The sequence below is a fragment of the Macrotis lagotis genome, chromosome 1 (assembly GCF_037893015.1).
Source record: "Macrotis lagotis isolate mMagLag1 chromosome 1, bilby.v1.9.chrom.fasta, whole genome shotgun sequence".
Taxonomy (NCBI): Eukaryota; Metazoa; Chordata; class Mammalia; order Peramelemorphia; family Peramelidae; genus Macrotis; species Macrotis lagotis.
This window is the reverse complement of record NC_133658.1, coordinates 900,183,677-900,201,254: the sequence shown is the minus strand read 5'-3', so window position 1 is coordinate 900,201,254 and position 17,578 is coordinate 900,183,677. Positions and strand designations below refer to the sequence as shown.

The following is a 17,578-nucleotide window of genomic DNA, read 5'->3' as shown; positions in this document are numbered from 1 at the left end:
ATGGATGCAGGGTGGGAACTGGCCATTCCAGAGTGTGGAGGGGTTGTCCGGCTGAGGAATGTCTCTGGCATGTGCTGACACTGGGGGATTTCTGGCCCTGGGCTCTGCCCCCACCGCAGTAGGAAAATAAGCAGAGACAGAGGCTGACAGCTGGGGAGAGGGTGATGAAAAGAAGCCTGCCCTGGGAGCCAGGAGAGCTGCCTTCACAACTTTGCTCTCCTCCTCATCTGGGTGACCTTGGGCAAAGCAGTTTTACGCTTGGGTTCCATTAGGTGATTTCAAAGAATTCGGATGTTCTCTCAATCTCCAAGACACTCAATAGGAGAGAGTTGAGTTGGGGCAGGGGAGGAACTCCAGTTGGGGAGCCGAGATGTCCAAGGCCTGGAGGATGATGCTCAGGGGAATCCTGTGGGCTAGAATCTTTCTGCAACTGCTTGTGGCAGGTAAGAGAGATCACCTATCTCTGAGCCTTCCTATATCAGGCCTCCAATCCCAAGCCCTTTACTCAACTATTTCTATCTTCCCCAAAGTCCGACTCCAGACCCCACCCCTCCAAGACTTCTGGCTGCTCCCGGACAACGTGACAGTCATTGCAGGAGAAGATGCTGTATTGAAATGTGGTGTCCGAGCCAGACAGGGAGATGTGCAGTGGGTGAAAGATGGTTTTGTGTTGGGCCCTAACCCCGAGATTCCAGGGTTCCCCAGATATCGAATGACGGGAAACCCGGATCGAGGTGAGTTCCCTTTGGCCTCCAAGAGCTGAACTAGAAGCTGTTATTGTTGTTCAGTCATTTGAGCCATGTTCAATTCTTCCTGACCTCTTTTAGGGTTTTTTAGCAAAAACATTGAAGTAGTTTCCTTCTTTGGATCAGATGAGGAAACTAAGGCAAACAGGGTTATGTAACTTGCCCAGGGTCACACAGCTAGGAAAAATCTGAGGCTGAATTCTATTCCACTATGCCACCCAGCTGCCTTCCCATGAGCAGAGTTCTCAACTAAGAATAAGCCTCAGGGAGATCCAGACCAAGAGGAAAACATTTCCGAATAATTCTAGCTATCTGAAGATGCAATCACCTCAAAAGTCACCCATTCCCCTCACTGCAGACGTTCAAAGAGAGGTGGGATGATGACCCACTTGTCTGTATTTATGGGAGGTAGGGATTTCTTTTTGGGTAGAGGCTAGCCACTCAAGGCCCTTCCTGCCCCATGATTCTGTGAGAGCTGACCATCACTCCACAGATGGGAGCGTAGATTCCTCTCTGGCCCACAACCAGTCCCACACCATGTTAATACCTGTGTCTCCTTGACAGGTGAATTTCACCTCCACATTTCTAAGTGTGATATCAGTGATGACGCCGAGTTCGAATGTCAAGTCAGTCGGTCAGAGACCAGCCCTGAACTTGTCTCTCCTAGAATCACAGTCACTGTGCTAGGTATGAGTTTTTTCTCCTCGGGATCCCAAGTTCTTGGCTTCTCTCCACCATCTTGCTCCTTTCCTCCAGGGCCTCAAGTTTTTATCAGTCCCTTCCACCAGCCCCAACCTCAGCACTCCCAGAAACAAGTTTCTAGACACTGATCTTCCTAAGAGACTAATTAGCCAGATTCTGGGGGAAGCCTTGGGGATTTAAGCATTAGCTACCCCATTCTGTTCATGCTTTGGGGACTCAAGTGACTAGTCTTGGGGTCACTCTCTCAGACTTTGGGATATGATTCTCTTCTCTCTGACCCTGTGTCCCCATTAGTGCCTCCTACAGTGATCCAGATGAATCCTGAGGCTGGGAGTGTGGTTACCTGGGTGGCTGGACAAGAATATTCAATCACCTGCACCTCCGGAGACTCTAAACCAGAAGCTGAGATCATTTTTCACCAGGGTGAGTGTGTGTATGTGACTGAAGCATTTGAGATGTTGAGTGAGACCATTAAGTGATTAGTCACCAATGCAAGGAAGATGTATTGTGTGTTTACTTGTTGTATAAGACTGTGGGAGGGTCTTTATGGGGAATCCAGAGATGAATGAATCAAATGACAACCTTTCTACCTCATCTCTGATGCATTCTGGTTGAATCTTCCTGGGCAAGTCATATACTTCAAGGGTTCTAGGGAACATCTTAACACTATCAGCAGCAGAGCAGGACGGAGCCCCCTCTGTCCCTGGTAGCAACCCCCAGTTAGTGCCTCCCAACACTGGGACCCCCACTGATATATCAGAAACCTCCTCATCCAGGAGGTGCCCAGATCAAATGAAACATGAGACCAGTCCCTAGGCCTTCTGTCCAATTTCCACAGAAGGAAAGATAAGATGTATTTATAAGTATGATTAAATGAAATAATATTTGTAAAACTTGATACATAGATGGTAACCAATGAATGTTTCTTCCTTTCCCTTTGTGATAATGTAAGGCAGATTATGAAAGGTACTAGGGCAGCTCAGAGAAGGATGAGTCTACTGACTTTTGGAAGGTATCAGGAAAGACATATGACCTAAACATGACCTGGAGATGGATAGGAACTGGACAGGCAGGTTTGGTCCAGCATGTCAAGCTAAGTACATGAGGAGAGAAAGCAATAATAGCCCTATTTGACTGGGGCAGAGGAGAGAGTAAATTGGAGCCATGAGAAACAGACCTGGAGGAACACCAGGTGGCCAACTGGACTCAATGTTAAGCTAAAGAATCTGTACTTGATCCTCTGGGCAATAGGAAGCCATTGGAAGCTTCAAGTAGGAACATAGTGAACAGAGCTAAATCTGGCTGTACTAGATGGACTGGAGTAAGGGAGGGAGGGATACAAGTGAGGAGGCTGTTGGAATATTCCAGATCAGGGTCCATGAGTACATGAACTTGTTTGTTCTGTGTAGGGGCAGTGGGTCTAAAGAGAGGGGGAGACAACAGGTTATTGCTGAGATAGAATCAACACCCTCTTGTGATGGATTGGATGTGGGAGTGGAAGGGGGTCAGGTGTCAGATGATTATGAGGAAGGCAGGGCTATTAACGGAAAGAGGGAAGGCAGGAAGAAGGGGGTTGGGTTGTCCAGATGATGAACTTGGTTGGGGATATAGATACTTAAAGGTATAGGCAGACTTTGCTGTAGGGAGTGTTAACTGTAGGGTTCCAAAGTTAGAGATAGGGTGTTTGTGTGTGTGTGTGTGTGTGTGTGTGTGTGTGTGTGTGTTGTGTGTGTGTGTGTAGCTGGACAAGAAAGGCAAAACCAAAGATATTTGCATCTTGGGGATTAGAGGTCACTGGGGGAAATGTGGTCCCTCATTCTCCCTAACTTCTGATCTAGCTCAATGGGTCTCTCTCCCTTTTCCCCTTCTCCTGCAAACCAGACAACTGGATAGTCCCAGATGTCTTCCCCTACACAAATCCTGGATCCTATGAGAAATTCGTCACCACAGAGGCCACAGTCAGGTATGGGGGTAGGGAGTAGAGTACTTGAAACCCCAAGGACCCACTTTTTCTCTCAATCTATTTTCCTGCCTGGTCCACCTCTGGATTCCTGTCTCTGCCCAGGGTGACTCCTAAGCCCTCTGACAATGGGAAACTCTTTGTCTGTGAAGTGACCAACCCAGCCATGAAGGAATCTTTGAAATCTTTTTTCACTATGAACATCCTGTGTGAGCTAGGGCCCCAAGCCATGGTGGGAAGGGAAGGGAGCCATGGTCCCTTGGGAGTTCTCATTCACCAAGAGCACCATGCATGCTCTTTAATGGGAAGTCTAAGCATCATGATTCGGGGACTTGGGACATGGGAGATCACAGGGATGCCAAAGGGTCTAAGTTCTGTCTCTTTGACGATCTCCAAGGCTGAGGAGTCCCCTCTGTCTCTCTTCTCCCAGTTCCCCCTGGCCCTCCTATCATTAAGTGGCCTGGTCAGCTGGAGGGGAAGGCCAAAGCTGGACAGGACCTGAAGCTGCCTTGTATATCTCAAGGGGGAAACCCTCTGGCCACCTTGCAGTGGCTGAAGGTGAGGTGGGGATACCATAGAAGGGTCTTGGAAATCTTGGCTTTTAGTTTCAGGATCCCCTGTTCATTTTTTCCATTCTCTCTTATCTCCATCCCAGAATGGAAAGGTGATCTCCACAGTTTGGGAGACTGATCATAAGCAGGCCCTAGCCCGAAGCATCCTGCCTCTGACCATCCAGCCCGAGGACAATGGGGCCCAGCTCAGCTGTGAAGCACAGAATAGTGTGTCCCCAGAAGTTCAAGAACATGTGATCACACTGCACATCACCTGTGAGGATCCAGGGATCCTGGGAACTGCCCCCTTCCAGATTCCATCTTTGGAATCACTACTTTCTTTTCTGGAGCACTCTAGTCCCCTTTCTCTGCCCCTGAACCACCCAGGTCTACCCAACCTTGATTAGTCCCCAGCTGGGAATTCTGGGACAGATCTTGGGAAACAAAGCCTCAGAAACAGAAGGACCCTGGGACACCACCCTTGGAAGAGGGAGACAAACACCAGGCTTCCTCACAATGAGTGGGAAGAGAGTCCCTTTATCCTCAATAAAAGGCATGGCTCTGGTTGGGTGCAGTCATACTTGGAGAAGGGGGAGTCCTTTTTTCCAGAGGAACAGCCAATGAGTGGCCCAATCCAGAGACAGGTAGCAGCAGAAGGAGTCCCATGACAGGGCAAGCTTGGGGGTGGCAGTAAGGTCAAGGTGCTTGATCTTTATAGAAAGTGTATGTCCTATGTGGGTATCCTGGGGATAAGCCCTGATCACCTCAGCCTAGTTCTAACTCTCTTTGGTGATATCTTCATCTCTCTTCTTCTCCCCTCCTTCCAGTTCCCCCCAGCTCCATCACCATCTTGGGTTCCACAAGCCTAGAAGAAAATAAGACTACATCCTTCTCCTGTTTCACCAAGTCTAGTAACCCAGGAGTCTCGCTAAGCTGGTGGCTGGGCTGGCAAGAGCTCACCCCCACAGATGTGACTGTGACTGATGTGAGGTTTGAGGGCTGGAGCCCAGGGGGACCCCAAAGAGTCATGAGTGGGGGTGGGGTAGAATCAAAGATTTGACTCACCCCTAAAGAAGGAATGGAAGAGTCCCTGGACTGTTGGACTGGAGTCTTCACTTCTATCCTCAGGGCCCAAATGGTGGTCGAATAACCATGTCCAATGTGACCTACACTGTGAGAAGGGCAGACAATGGGCTACTACTGACCTGTGAGGCCTTTAGTGAGGCTTTTGCCAAGGAGACCCTCAAGAAATCAGTTACACTCAATGTGAAATGTGAGTCCCCATTGACAAGCTTAAGCATATATATATATATATATATGTATATATATACATATATATATATATATGTGCATATATATATATATATATCAGACTGAGGGCTAGGCAGGGGATATAAATATACAAGGGATCCAAATCTTATCTTCTGGGGGGAAAGGGAAGGGTGGAGGCAGGGTCTGCAACATTCACAGAGAAGCCAATACAGGCTAGATCAAAAACTACATTGTGACTGGTCTGGGAGGGCACCAACAAATAGGAAATGGAAGAGGCTTCTTGAAGGCAATCCTGGAGTATCTTGACATAAGGCAAGGATTCCAGACAAGTGTAGTTCAGGGGCGTACTGACAGAATGGTAAACATCCCCAGCTGCCAAGCAGGCTGGTTTTAGTTGAATGAAGATCGAATGAAAGGGAAAATTGCATCATCAATCTGGAAAAATAGGCCAGAGCCAGACTGCATAGGGCTTCAAATGATTAAGCAGAGATATTTGCATTAGACCTAAGGGGAAGAGGGAGTTATTGATGCTTCTTGAGCAGAGGAGTGACCTGAAGAGTGAGATCAGTGCTTTATAATAACCATTCCACCTTGGAGATGGGAAAGGCTAGTGATGGGGAGAATGATTAGATGATGGTTTCAATAGTCCTTCCCCTGCCCCTTCCAAGACCCTGTCCCAGACACCTGCAGGAAGGAGAGGCAAAGATCAGAGCCTGATTTCTCCTTCTCCACCACCCACCAGATCCTATCCAAAGACTCTGGATTGAGAGTTTCCCTAAAATTGAAAGTTTCCGAGCAGGAAACCAGGTTCGGCTCCTGTGCCTAGCCATTGGGGGCAACCCAGATCCCTCCCTGTCCTGGTGCAAGGTAATAAGTGAAAAATACTCAGGGTCAAGGAAGGAAAGCCCTTCCCAGGGATGTGGATCTGTTTGGAGCAGGATGGGGGCTGGGAAAGGCGGTGTCTAGACTAGGCTGCTAGAAAATCTCAGGAATTTGGGGCTGGCAGTAATGGGGAGGCCAGCTGTGTAATGAGCTGATTTGTGGTTTTGGAAATTGGTGGGGGGGGGGGGAATTCTGGGACTTTACCTAGGGTGAGAGAGCTAAATACTTAAAGGGAAAAATTTGAACCCAGAGCAACTTGGGTAGAGAGTTAAGAGTGATGATTCCCAAATGTGGGGCCCCTGGGGGGAGCTGGGGAGGAGAGAGATACCAGTCTGGGAAGCAGTTGCTAAGGGATTCTGGGGCTGAGGCCTGGACTGGATTCAAAGGATAAGAAGCTGGTAGTGGAATCGAAGTCAGGACAGGAGCAGAGGCAGCAGAGTGTCATGGAGAAGTCGGGGAACACCTTCTCCAGAGAGCTGATCCTCAAGTTGGACCCCAGTGACAACCAGGCCATCTACACCTGCAAGACCACTTCCAACTGCAAGTCCACTAGCAACCAAGCCTCTGCCTCCACAAAGTTCCATGTGCAATGTGAGGCATCACTGTGATGTTCTTGGGGGGCTCTGAATGGAACGGAGATCTTAAATGGAGAGACTCCAAGAGATGGGGCTTAGGAAACTCTCACCCCTGGGGGAAAGAGGGTGTTGGATAGAAGTTTCTGGAAAGTTAAATTGTGGAAATTTGGTCATTCAGATACTCCCCCCCACACACACACACACACAACACATGCTTCCTTTCTTATTGCAGTCCCTCCCATCAATGTGACTATTTCAGCCAATACTTCCATTCTACGCCCTGGAGACTCTGTGAACCTCACCTGTATTAGCCTCAGTAGTAACCCCCCAGTCAACCTGTCTTGGGAAAAGAAAGAGGAAAGGTGAGGTTCCTTGGCAACCTCCATCCACCACCTGTTCCCCAGATACCCAACTCCTAGAATTGCCACCTCCCAGCTCCTAACAGCACTTCCTGTGTCCATCCTTCCCAGGCTTCAAGGACTGACCTTCAAGTACAGGCCATCCCTGTTCAGGGGTTCTGAGGCATCAGGGAGCATAGTGCTTCTAGTGTCTTCCCAAGATCATGGCAATGGTGTGACATGCCGGGCTAACAGCCCTGAGCTTCAGGAGACCGTGAGCGCCTTCTATCGGCTCCAAGTGCTGTGTATGTGATCCAGGGGGGGACCCCACTGGGGAGGAGGGATCTTGCTGTGAGGCTGAATCATGCCCTAGAACTGGGACATGGGTCCTAATAATCACTTCCATTGTCCACACAGACCCTCCCAAGTTTCTGGAAGATCAAGTCCTCAAAGTAGAATCCCAGGAACATGGGGGAGCTCTAATCCCCCTCTCAGTGTCTGCTAACCCAGCTCCTGAGTTCTTCAATTGGAGTTTCCAGGGGAGCAAACTGAGTCCAGGTATCAGAAGTGAGGGAGAAAGACCCCACAAGAGGCATGATGGGCTGGAAGGGCTCTGGAAGGAAAGGACATGCTCTTGTGAGTGTAGCATCCCTTCACTCCCCAGATGGGGGTCCCAGATACCGGATCCTTCCTGGAGGGGCTCTGAAACTGTGGAATTTGACCAGGGCAGACAGCGGGGAATACCGGCTGCTCTGTCAGAACGCAGAGGGCATCAATGAGACCAAGATCAGACTGGATGTCCACTGTGAGTGAACTTCTCCTTGTCTGGGAGTGGCCAGCCTTGCCCTCAACACACCCCAAGGCTGAGCCCTTTGCTTCTCTTCCCTCCCCAGATGCCCCCACCATCCGGACCATCCCAGATATCACAGAGGTGGATGTGGGTGGATCGACAGAGATTCTCTGTGTGGTGGATGCCAGCCCTGTCCTTCCGGGCATGTTTCAGTGGGAGAGGCTGGTGAGGGATCCCCATCCAGCCCCAGCCCCACCCTTGGCTTCAGCATCTACCCTGAGATCCTAGACCACAGATCCCAGAGCCAGGTCCCAACCTGCCACTCCCCAACTCAATTGCATTCCTTCAGGGCCTCAGCCAGGTCTTCTACCCCCTCCCCGCCCTCCAGACTTGGCTTCTACAGCTTAAAGATGCTTTTCTTGACCCTAGATCTGGCAGGGATTTGGCCTGAGTCCTCTCTGAGACTGTAGGGACTTTCCTAGTGTGCTTCTGCAGGACTGGCAGAAGGAGGCGGGCAAGGGGAGGGGGGAAGAGCTGGGTTGGGCCTTTCTGGGCCTGGGGAGTACTGGGTGGACCAGGAAGATGGAATCTGTATCCCTGCAGGGAGAGGAAGAGCAAGAGTTGGAGGACATGGAGCAGGTATCAGAGGGGTTGACCGGACGTCTTCAGATCCATAAGGCTACTTTGGAGCAGGCTGGGCCATACCAATGCATTGTGGACAATGGGATATCTCCCCCTGCCCGGGGCGTCTCCCAGCTGGTTGTGAGATGTAGGTGGTAGTCCCTCCCAAATGAGGGGAACCCCAATATGAACTCCTCACACTCAGTTCATCTTAATCCCCAAATCTTGCACTCCAGACCTTGATACCCCACCATGACACTAGGCTTCCTTAGGTGGCAAGTTTCTTCCTCTCATGCTCACTCCTCTTTGTCTCTCTCAAGTTGCTCCGGAGGTTGAATACCCTCATCCCCTCACTAAGGTGGCTGCCGCTGGGGACCGGTCCAGTTCAGCCACATTACATTGCCGGGCAAGAGGTGTCCCTAATGTGGACTTCACCTGGGCCAAAAATGGGATTGCCCTGGACCTCCAAGACCCCAGGTCAGCCCCACTGACTCCAAATATTCCCTAATCCTTACATCCTCTGTTTTCCACATGGGCTTGATTTCAATCTATCACTGTCCCACTCCTTCATCCCTGGGAATATAAGTATTTCACTATGGACATGTCTCCCTACACCCAATTCCTACTCTCCCATAACTATTCCCATTCTCTGACACCATTTCCCTCAGGGGCTGGCCCATACCCTTCTGCCTCTAACACCATACTTTGCTTGTCCTAAATTCTCAGATCGCTTCCTCAACCCCTGGCATCATATCCTCTGATCTCAACCCCATCTAACCTGCAGCTACACCTTTTCTGATTCCTATCACCACCACCACCACCATTGCCAGCCTTACTTCATTCCTCATCTTCTTTCTCCCAGATACACCGAACATACCTACCATGAGGGATCAGTCCATAGCAGTGTCCTCACCATTGCCAACGTCACATCTGCCCAAGACTATGCCCTCTTCACTTGCACAGCCACCAACAACCTGGGCACTGACCATACGGACATCCAGATCGTCAGCATTAGTATGGCTTAGAGACAGGATGACAGGAGAGGGGAGGGTCTTTCAGGCAAGGGTTCTTAACCTGGGGCTGTAGAGGCCCCAGAAATTGCAGGGGAGTTTATGAACTCAAATGAGAAAAAAACTTTATTTCATCAAAACTTTGACATTCTATGTATTTTAAGTCTCCAAATAAGATTCTGAGGAGCCCAAAGGTTTCTCTAAAGGGATCCAGGATACACAAAAATGGCTTAGAGTGCTAGCTCTAGAAATCTCTTGATCCACAACCTGAAAGATTACATGTGTTTGTCTCTCTCTTACTTCATGTTAGGTGTGTTTGGAATTTTGCTACATTAAAACTATTTCCAGTAAGTAGGAGGATAATCTTTGAAGAATATCTGGTCCTTTCAGAAAAGCAAAAAGGAGGCTGAATTATAAAGAGGCAATTTCCTCTTGCACCTCATCGCTCTTATAATTTTTGGTTTTGTTAAATTGTTTTCATACGTTGCAGCATGTTGGTCAATGAAAAGTAGGCCTGCATGGGTCCAGGGAGTAAATGGTCACAGAATGTAGGAGGGGCAGCTCAGGGAGGAAGGGGAGTTTTCTTTCACTTCTCTCCTTGACAGGTCGCCCAGACTCTCCAACAGGCCTAAGGGTCATGAATATCACCCATCACTCTGTGGGTTTGGAATGGAAAGCAGGCTTTGATGGGGGCCTGGAGCAGAGATTCCGTGTGAGGTAGGGGCCACAATGGGCTGAGAGGGGAGACTGGGGAGGAAGTGAACTGAAGTTCGGCAACCTACTCATCTATACACTCCCCATGACTGCTGCAGGTATGAGGCACCGGAGACCCCAGGGTACTTGTATGTGGATGTCTTCCCACCTCGAGCTACTTCCTTCACTGTGGATGGTCTTCGGCCTTTCACCCTGTATCATTTTTCTCTGCTGGCCACCAACGCCTTGGGGGACAGTGATCTCGCTGATAGAGGGGCTCGGCTCCCAGTGACCACCATAGGTGACCACCTGGAGAAAAAGCATTAGGGAAACTTAGACATTAGGCATCATTCAAAGACTCCTGCCTTTGCCAACTACATGCTAAGCTCTATGCTAAGCTCTTGACAAATATAATCTTATTTAATCCTCATGACCACCCTGGGAAGTAGGTGCCATCTTGATCTCTGTTTTCGCAATTAAGGAATTGGAGGCAGGCAAAGATCAATTGATTTATGCAGCTAGGAAGTATCTAAGCCCAAATCTGAACACTGACTCCAGGTCCAATGACCTATCCATTGAAGAAAGAGGAGAAAGGACATTAAGGCCATTGTGGACAAAGATAGAGAGATCAGAAATGAAAGAACATGTTCTGATAGCAGAGAGAAATCTAGTTTGACTGAGGCATAGAGAGCATGGGAAGGAGTAACAGAAGAAAAGACAAGGAGATAAGATGTCTCTGACATTGGGAGATCTTGGATATTGGACATGACAAGATCAGCCCATGAAGGAATGAAGGATGTTAGATGTTGAACTAGAAAGTGCCTTAGAAGCCATTAGGGAGGCAGATGATTTTTTTGGCAGAAGAAGGATGTAGAGAGTTCTCACCTGCTGGAATGCAGGTGAGAGGGCATAAGGTCTTCCCTCTAGTTGGGGAGAAAAAATGGGACTACACAGGACATTCTGGATTTGAGGGGCTGGTGGGGTATTCAGAAGAATATGTTTTGTAAGTAAAAGATGATGTTTATGAGAAACTTAAAAGAGGGGTCAGTGTTGGAGAGAGCAGTTTGGGAGATCTGAGGAATGGAAGTAGAAGCTGTGGAAATGAGTGAGGCTGACCAGTTGAAACATTCAGGGAATGGTGACCAAGGTGGTGAATAGGCTAAAGACCCAATAGGCTAAAGACCCAACTATATGAAGGAATGGAGGGCTATAAGCATTGTCTTCAGGCATTTGAAGGACTGTCATGTGAAAGAAGGATTGCCCTTCATTCTGCTTAGCCCCAGAGGGAGTGGATTTAGGTGTAGTGAGATGCCAGTTTCCCATATGGAAAAAAAGCTTATTAACAAATATATCCAAAGGTATAGTCTCTTCTTCATAGTAGAGGTTGGTTGAGTATTCATCAACTACACAGCAGAGGGGATTGCTACCTAGAAAGGATATCAACTGGACTGGATGGTCTCTGAGATTCTATCTAGTTCTGGATGCCAAGTCTATGAGAGGGAAGGGGAGGGAAGAAAATAAGGGTGAAGACAGTCTCTGGGAGAACACATGCATACAAATCACAACAGGTTTGGGTGGTGTGGGAAAGAGAAAGAGGAAACCCTAGTGATATCTTTGAGATCAGCACAGAAAGAAAGGACGGGAAAAGGCTCTACCTTATTGAATACAATATAGATAAATAGAGAGTGAGAAAAAGAATCATCATCTAGCTTTGACTGGGAGAGGATCATTACAGTTAGCCAATCTTAGAGGAGCATTCTGATATCCTGTAGTCAATCCAACCCACTCATTCTTTTTTTATAGGATTTGAAGAGTCATCTGAGAAGACAGAAGATCAGTTCCCTACTGAATCTGGTGAGGCCTTCCTGGAACCAATCTCCGTTATTCTTTTGCCTGGGAAAGAAATTTGTCTATCACCACCCACTTTAGCTCTTTTGCATAATCTATCTGCTCCCTCCATATGGCCCCATCCATAGCTTCTTTATCTTCCTATCATCCCCTTGACCTGTCAACTCAACTTCCTTTACTTTTCTCCTTTCTTCTCCTCTCCTTTCTTTTTTTACCAGATTTAATTCACCAAATATTTGCTTGAGTGTGTTTTTGGAACCCAATCCTGAACTGGGATGAGAGAGACTGAGAAAGTTGCAAGATAAGGTCTTTGTTTTTGGATACCTTACTATCTTATTGAGGAGATAAGATTTATATGTACATGAAGTAATTTGCAAATACTGCAGAAGAATTTGTACTATAGTCCAGAGTTAAACAAAGTCTATACTTTGGGTAGCCAGGTGCTGGGGATGGAATCAGGAACCTGATTAAAATCTGGAGTCAGAACTTTATTAGCTGTGTGAACCTGAGCAAGTCATTTCATTTGTCTTTCTCAGTTTCCTCATCTGAAAATGGGTACAATATTAAGTAATACTTCCCAGGATTGTGAAGATAAAATGAGATAGTTTTAAGCACTTTACAAACCTTAAATAGCTATAGAAAATGCTAGTTATCATTATTACATCTTATCAGTCATTTCAGTCTCTATGACTGTTAGTAAATATTTGGGACAGTCTTGAAAGAGGTGAGCCTTGAACTGAACTTTGAAAATTCAGTAGTATTTGTCTGAATAAGGATATTTTCAGGTAATAGGAACAACCACAGTGCTGAGACGGCCCTGACTGGAGCAGAGGATGGAGATGGGAGATAAGATTGGAAAGGAAGGCTGGGGTTGGATCAGGAAGGGCTTTGAATGACTGGTAGGGGTGATCTTGGTCTATATGCAGTGGGGAGCTATTGCCAGTTTCTGATCAGAGATAATAGCATCATAGATTTAGATGTGGACAGGACTTTAGAGGTCACTGAAAAAATCCTTTTATTTTACAGATTAGGAAACTGAGATTTGAAAGGCTAAATATTTTGCTCCAGGTCACACAGATGACATCAGTCTTTTGATGCTAAATCCAGTCCTCTTTGCAGTAATGCAGATAAATATTGTGGCTTCTTCACCGTCCCTTGAACAAAACATGTAATCCCATGCCTCTTCCGTGCTCTAGGTTACTCTGTCTCCTCAACTCCACCTCCCGGCTTCCTCAGAGACAAAAGTTCAAATCTCTTCTCTTTTGGGGTCCTCCACCCCCATTTCTGCCTCCCCCATGGCTAGAGTCTTCTCTCTGAGATAACTACTCATTTACCCCCATTTAATTATTTTAGCAATGAGAATGTGAGTTTATTGAGGGCAAAGACTAGTTTTGCCTTTGTAGCTCCAGGGGTTCTGGGCTTGTTGACTAATAGTGAACAACTGACTGAATGTGAATGTGTTTAGATGAACTGAACATCAATGTGCTGGATATAATAGTGAGAAGATAACGGAGTCCTTATTTAGGAGGCAATGGAAGTAAGGGGGGGCGGTGAGAGAGCAAGGATTTGCTCTCAGTTGATGGTGAAAATGGGAAGAGAGTTCTTGGTAGCCTCCCTATCTTTTCCCCTTCCTAAGGACCCCATGTTTCTGTCCCCAGCCCTCCCTCGGTGGTTCCTGCTCCCCATACTCTTTGCTCTAGGGGTTCTGCTACTCTTCTCCAATGCCTCCTGCTTAGGGTTTGTCCTCTGGAGGCAGAAGCATCGTGGGCGTCTCTCAGAGGGTAAGGTCCTGGGGGGGGGGGCAGAGGAGGAAGGGAGGAGAGAAGGTTGTTGACTGTAATATTCTGCATAGAAAGGAAAGAGCATAGATCTGGTTCCCTCAACTCCCCATAAAGATGCCCCCCCAAATGGGCTGACCCTAACCCTTTGATTCTCATTCTGCTCTCAGGAACCAAAGAGGAAAAGACAGAAGAAGGGTAAGGAAGCTTATTCTAGAGGGAGGGAGAGGGCTGATGGGATGGAAGTGAGGAATAGGAGGATGGGAAAGTCTGTCCTCACGGCAGGTCAGAAAGTCGAAGTGGGAATGATTATGAAGAGAGCAGATGGAGCGGTAGACACACCCCAAGTACTACGGTGAGTACAGAGAGGACAATCCAGGGAGGCCTTGGGAAGAGTTGGTTCCTTGACCTACCTTGATAATAATGGAGTGCTTTAAAGTGGACAAAGTTCTTGGAAAATATTATCTTACTTGATCCTCATGACAACTATATCCCTAGCTTTACATATGGAGTCATTGAGGCAAACAGGGATGAAATGACTTGCATAAGGTCATACAGTTAAAAAGTGAGGCAGAATTGGAACTCAGGTCTTTCTGACTCCAGGAGTAGCACTCTATCTATTGAACCCCAACTGTCTCTTAGATTTGAAGGACCCCACTCATACTTCCTCCCCATATGAATATTTTCCTCAATTCACATGTTCTTGATACCCAGAATTCCATGATTAGGGAGTAGATCTCTGTTCTGGACCTTCTTTTAAAAAGCAAATAGCCTCTAAGAGTAGACAACATCTCTGAGTGAAGGAATTCATCAGTCCTTCCTCCATGTAAGGCATAACAGCATTGGGTGAAGGGGAATGGGAAAAGGTTTTTCACTGCTTCACATACCAGGAAACCCATCTGGGTGCAACTGAAGTGGGGTGGGGGGAAGAGTTCTGCAGGTCCCTAATGATAGTAGAAAGGAAAGAGGGTGTTCTTTCAGACTCCCTTACTCTATGAATAAATGTTTTGAAGTTTGGGGTTCTTTTGGGGGGGACCAGGAGAGTTCAGCAGAAATGGAACCATATTACCATTCCATGAAGGACTTCAGCCCCCAACTTCCCCCAACACCTGAAGAGGAACCCCAATATCGAGGTAAATTGAAAGATTCCCCCAGTTCATCCCCTAATTGTCCCCTTGCCCCCTCTTATTATTTTCTCCAATCTTTTAGATATTAAAATGATCTTCCAGATCAGGACAAAGAACTTCCTAACTAGTGAAACTGCCTCACTCTGTCCCCACTCCAGGTTTCTGGGGTCATGAATACGAAGAGGTGGCAGGTCCAGGACCCCTTTATGATGAAGTCGAAAGGTCATATCGCCTATCTGGTGCCTGGGAAGCTCCCTACAAAGCACCACAAATGGTGAGGATACTAAAAGGCCCCATCCTATCCTCAACTTCCCTGTCAGGCTGAAGGGGAGCTCAGTCTCCTGGATTTTGTCCTTATGCTACCTCTCCCTACTATTCTCCATTATCTTTTCTCTCTGTTTCCCAGGGAACTTATCATCATGGAAAATGGTCCCATGGAGCATATGAGGAGCCGGGAATTTATGATCCAGTACCTGAAGACCTCCCTGGGGTAGGGCAGGACTATCTGCCCTTCCACCTCAGAGGGGAGTTGGTGTGAGACCAACCAAAGGCCCAATAACTTGAAGCTGGTAGTGCTGCCCTCCAATTAACTCTCCTGATAGCAATCGCTCTTTCTGCCAGTAGGTGTGTCTGAAATAGCCAGTGGTCCGGTCACTTTGCAAGCAGGCTAAGCCTGTCCAATAAATAAACTATACCAGGATGTGGCATGATGAGATTTCCTAAGCAATCTGGAAGGGATGGTGAGTCCCCAAAGTGGTGAAGGAACACTGAGTGATGTCCTCCTAGACTTTCTCTGATCTCCCTCAAACCTAGGATTAGAGTGCCATGTTACAGCTTCCTTGGGGGGCAGGAACACTCCAAAAAGAGGGGAGGCTCATACTGAGTCGTTAACTTGAGGTTCATCCTTGCTAGCCTAGCTTGGTGTCTACCCAAAGCACCATTTTCTCTCCCAGAAAAAAAACTGGCCACCCCAGAACCTGTGCAGACTCTCTTCCAGTCCAATATTCTCCTCCTGAATACATCTTCCCCATCAGCCCAGTTCTGATCCCCAGCTATAGTATTTTTGGCCCCATTGTCCCCATTCTATTAGACTTCCTGACTAGAAACCTTGGAGCCACTGAACAATTTCCTCTCCTCTCTACTCCCTGCTACTCTAAGCTGACCCTAAATGGTCTCTCTACCTTTAGGTGAAGAGCACTAGACTTGGAATCAGGGACACCTGAGTTCAAATCCAGATTTTTTTGATCCTATAGTAAGAATAATATCACTAATGTCCCAGGGATATTTTGAATATCAAATGTGATAATTTATTTAAGGGAGATTAAGGACTAGACTTATGATTTCATAGAAGCATCTAGGTAGTGCCATAGTAGACAGAGATCAGGAAGGAAGACTCATCCCCTTGAGTTAAAACCAGCCTTGGAACATTCTTAGCTGGGTGACCCTGGGCAAATCATTTTACCTGGTTTGTCTCAGTTTCCTCATTTGTAAAATGGGCTGAAGAAGAAATGACAAACCACTCTATTATCTTTGCCAAGAAAACCTCAAATAGGGTTCTGCACTATTGAAAAATGACTGAACTCCCCTCAAAAAAGAAACCAAAAAAGTTTTTGAAGGGCAGTGGATAGAGCACCAGCCCTGGAGTCAGGAGGACCTGAGTTCAAATGTGACCCCAGATACATAATAATTATTTAGCTGTGTGACCTTGGACAAGTCACTTAACCCCATTGCCTTGCAAAAAGAAAAAAAGGAAAGAAAAATGACTAAACAACCTGATTTCACTAGTACCGAAAATTTTCTCTACCAATACTGGTTAATACCAGCTCTGCAACTTATAATAAAATAATAATGATATAATGATAGCTAGCATTTATAGAGATTTAAGGTTTACAGAAACATTTCAGAAATGTTGTCTTATTTTATCTTCACTACAACCCTGGGAGGTAGGTGCTATTATTTGCATTTGACAGATGAGAAAACTGAAGCAGACAAAGGTTAAGTCATTTGCCCAGGTCATATAACTAGCAAATGGCTGAGGTTGAGATTTAAACTCAATCTTCCTGCCTCTAAATCCAACATTTTCCATTGTGTCACCAAGCAGTGGGTTATTTTAATATATGAAATCTATGATATTCTGCCTGAGTCTCAAAGACTTCCAAAAATTTAATGAATACTTTCTATTGATAAAGTAAGCTAAACTTACAAAGAATACAAAGTAAAACATATCTTATACCCTCCAAGAATTTATAATCTGGTGGAAAGGAGATGAGAAGAATGTAAATCACCACCTCACACAGTTATCCATGCCTCCAGCAAAGGGCCAAAGGACTATTTCTTCCTCCCAGAATTCCCTCCATTTCTACTTCATCTGTTCATTGACTAACACTATTCGTTCCCCTTATATATAAATGATCAGAGGAATTCCTGCCTAATCTCCACTTCTTTGGAGGGAAGAGATGAAGCAAAGCAGGACTTCAAATCTAATGCTGCACTTTTCTGCAGTCTAATCTCCAACCTCTTTTGGGAAAGAGAGTAGCGCCCTTCATTCAATGATGAATGTTCTCACACAATCCATCTTCGGAGTCATTCTCAATTCCTATAGGTCATCATCCATACTCCATTCCTCAACTCCCCTACCCAATTCCTTATTCCCATCTTCCTCAACTCTCCCACTACAAAGTTTCA

General features: G+C 46.7%; 1 protein-coding gene across 2 annotated transcripts; it reads left to right on the top strand.

The window, feature by feature from the left end:
• The first annotated feature begins 153 nt into the window (after positions 1–153).
• NPHS1 (NPHS1 adhesion molecule, nephrin) lies at positions 154–15,590 on the top strand. Of its 2 annotated transcripts, XM_074218862.1 has the most exons (29): positions 154–443; positions 531–734; positions 1,311–1,433; positions 1,743–1,871; positions 3,330–3,411; positions 3,514–3,617; positions 3,839–3,966; positions 4,064–4,235; positions 4,787–4,944; positions 5,088–5,232; positions 5,974–6,098; positions 6,500–6,704; positions 6,921–7,050; positions 7,159–7,331; positions 7,444–7,584; positions 7,691–7,831; positions 7,920–8,041; positions 8,420–8,585; positions 8,758–8,914; positions 9,300–9,451; positions 10,053–10,164; positions 10,260–10,441; positions 11,944–11,994; positions 13,647–13,769; positions 13,937–13,964; positions 14,052–14,121; positions 14,806–14,899; positions 15,052–15,167; positions 15,300–15,590. In XM_074218862.1, exons 1-29 carry the CDS (start codon positions 371–373, stop codon positions 15,429–15,431), a joined length of 3,738 nt encoding a protein of 1,245 aa, XP_074074963.1. In that variant the 5' UTR covers positions 154–370; the 3' UTR covers positions 15,432–15,590. The 2 variants fall into 2 exon arrangements, with proteins under 2 accessions (XP_074074963.1, XP_074074964.1); XM_074218863.1 differs by lacking the exon at positions 13,647–13,769.
• Positions 15,591–17,578: the final 1,988 nt, after the last annotated feature.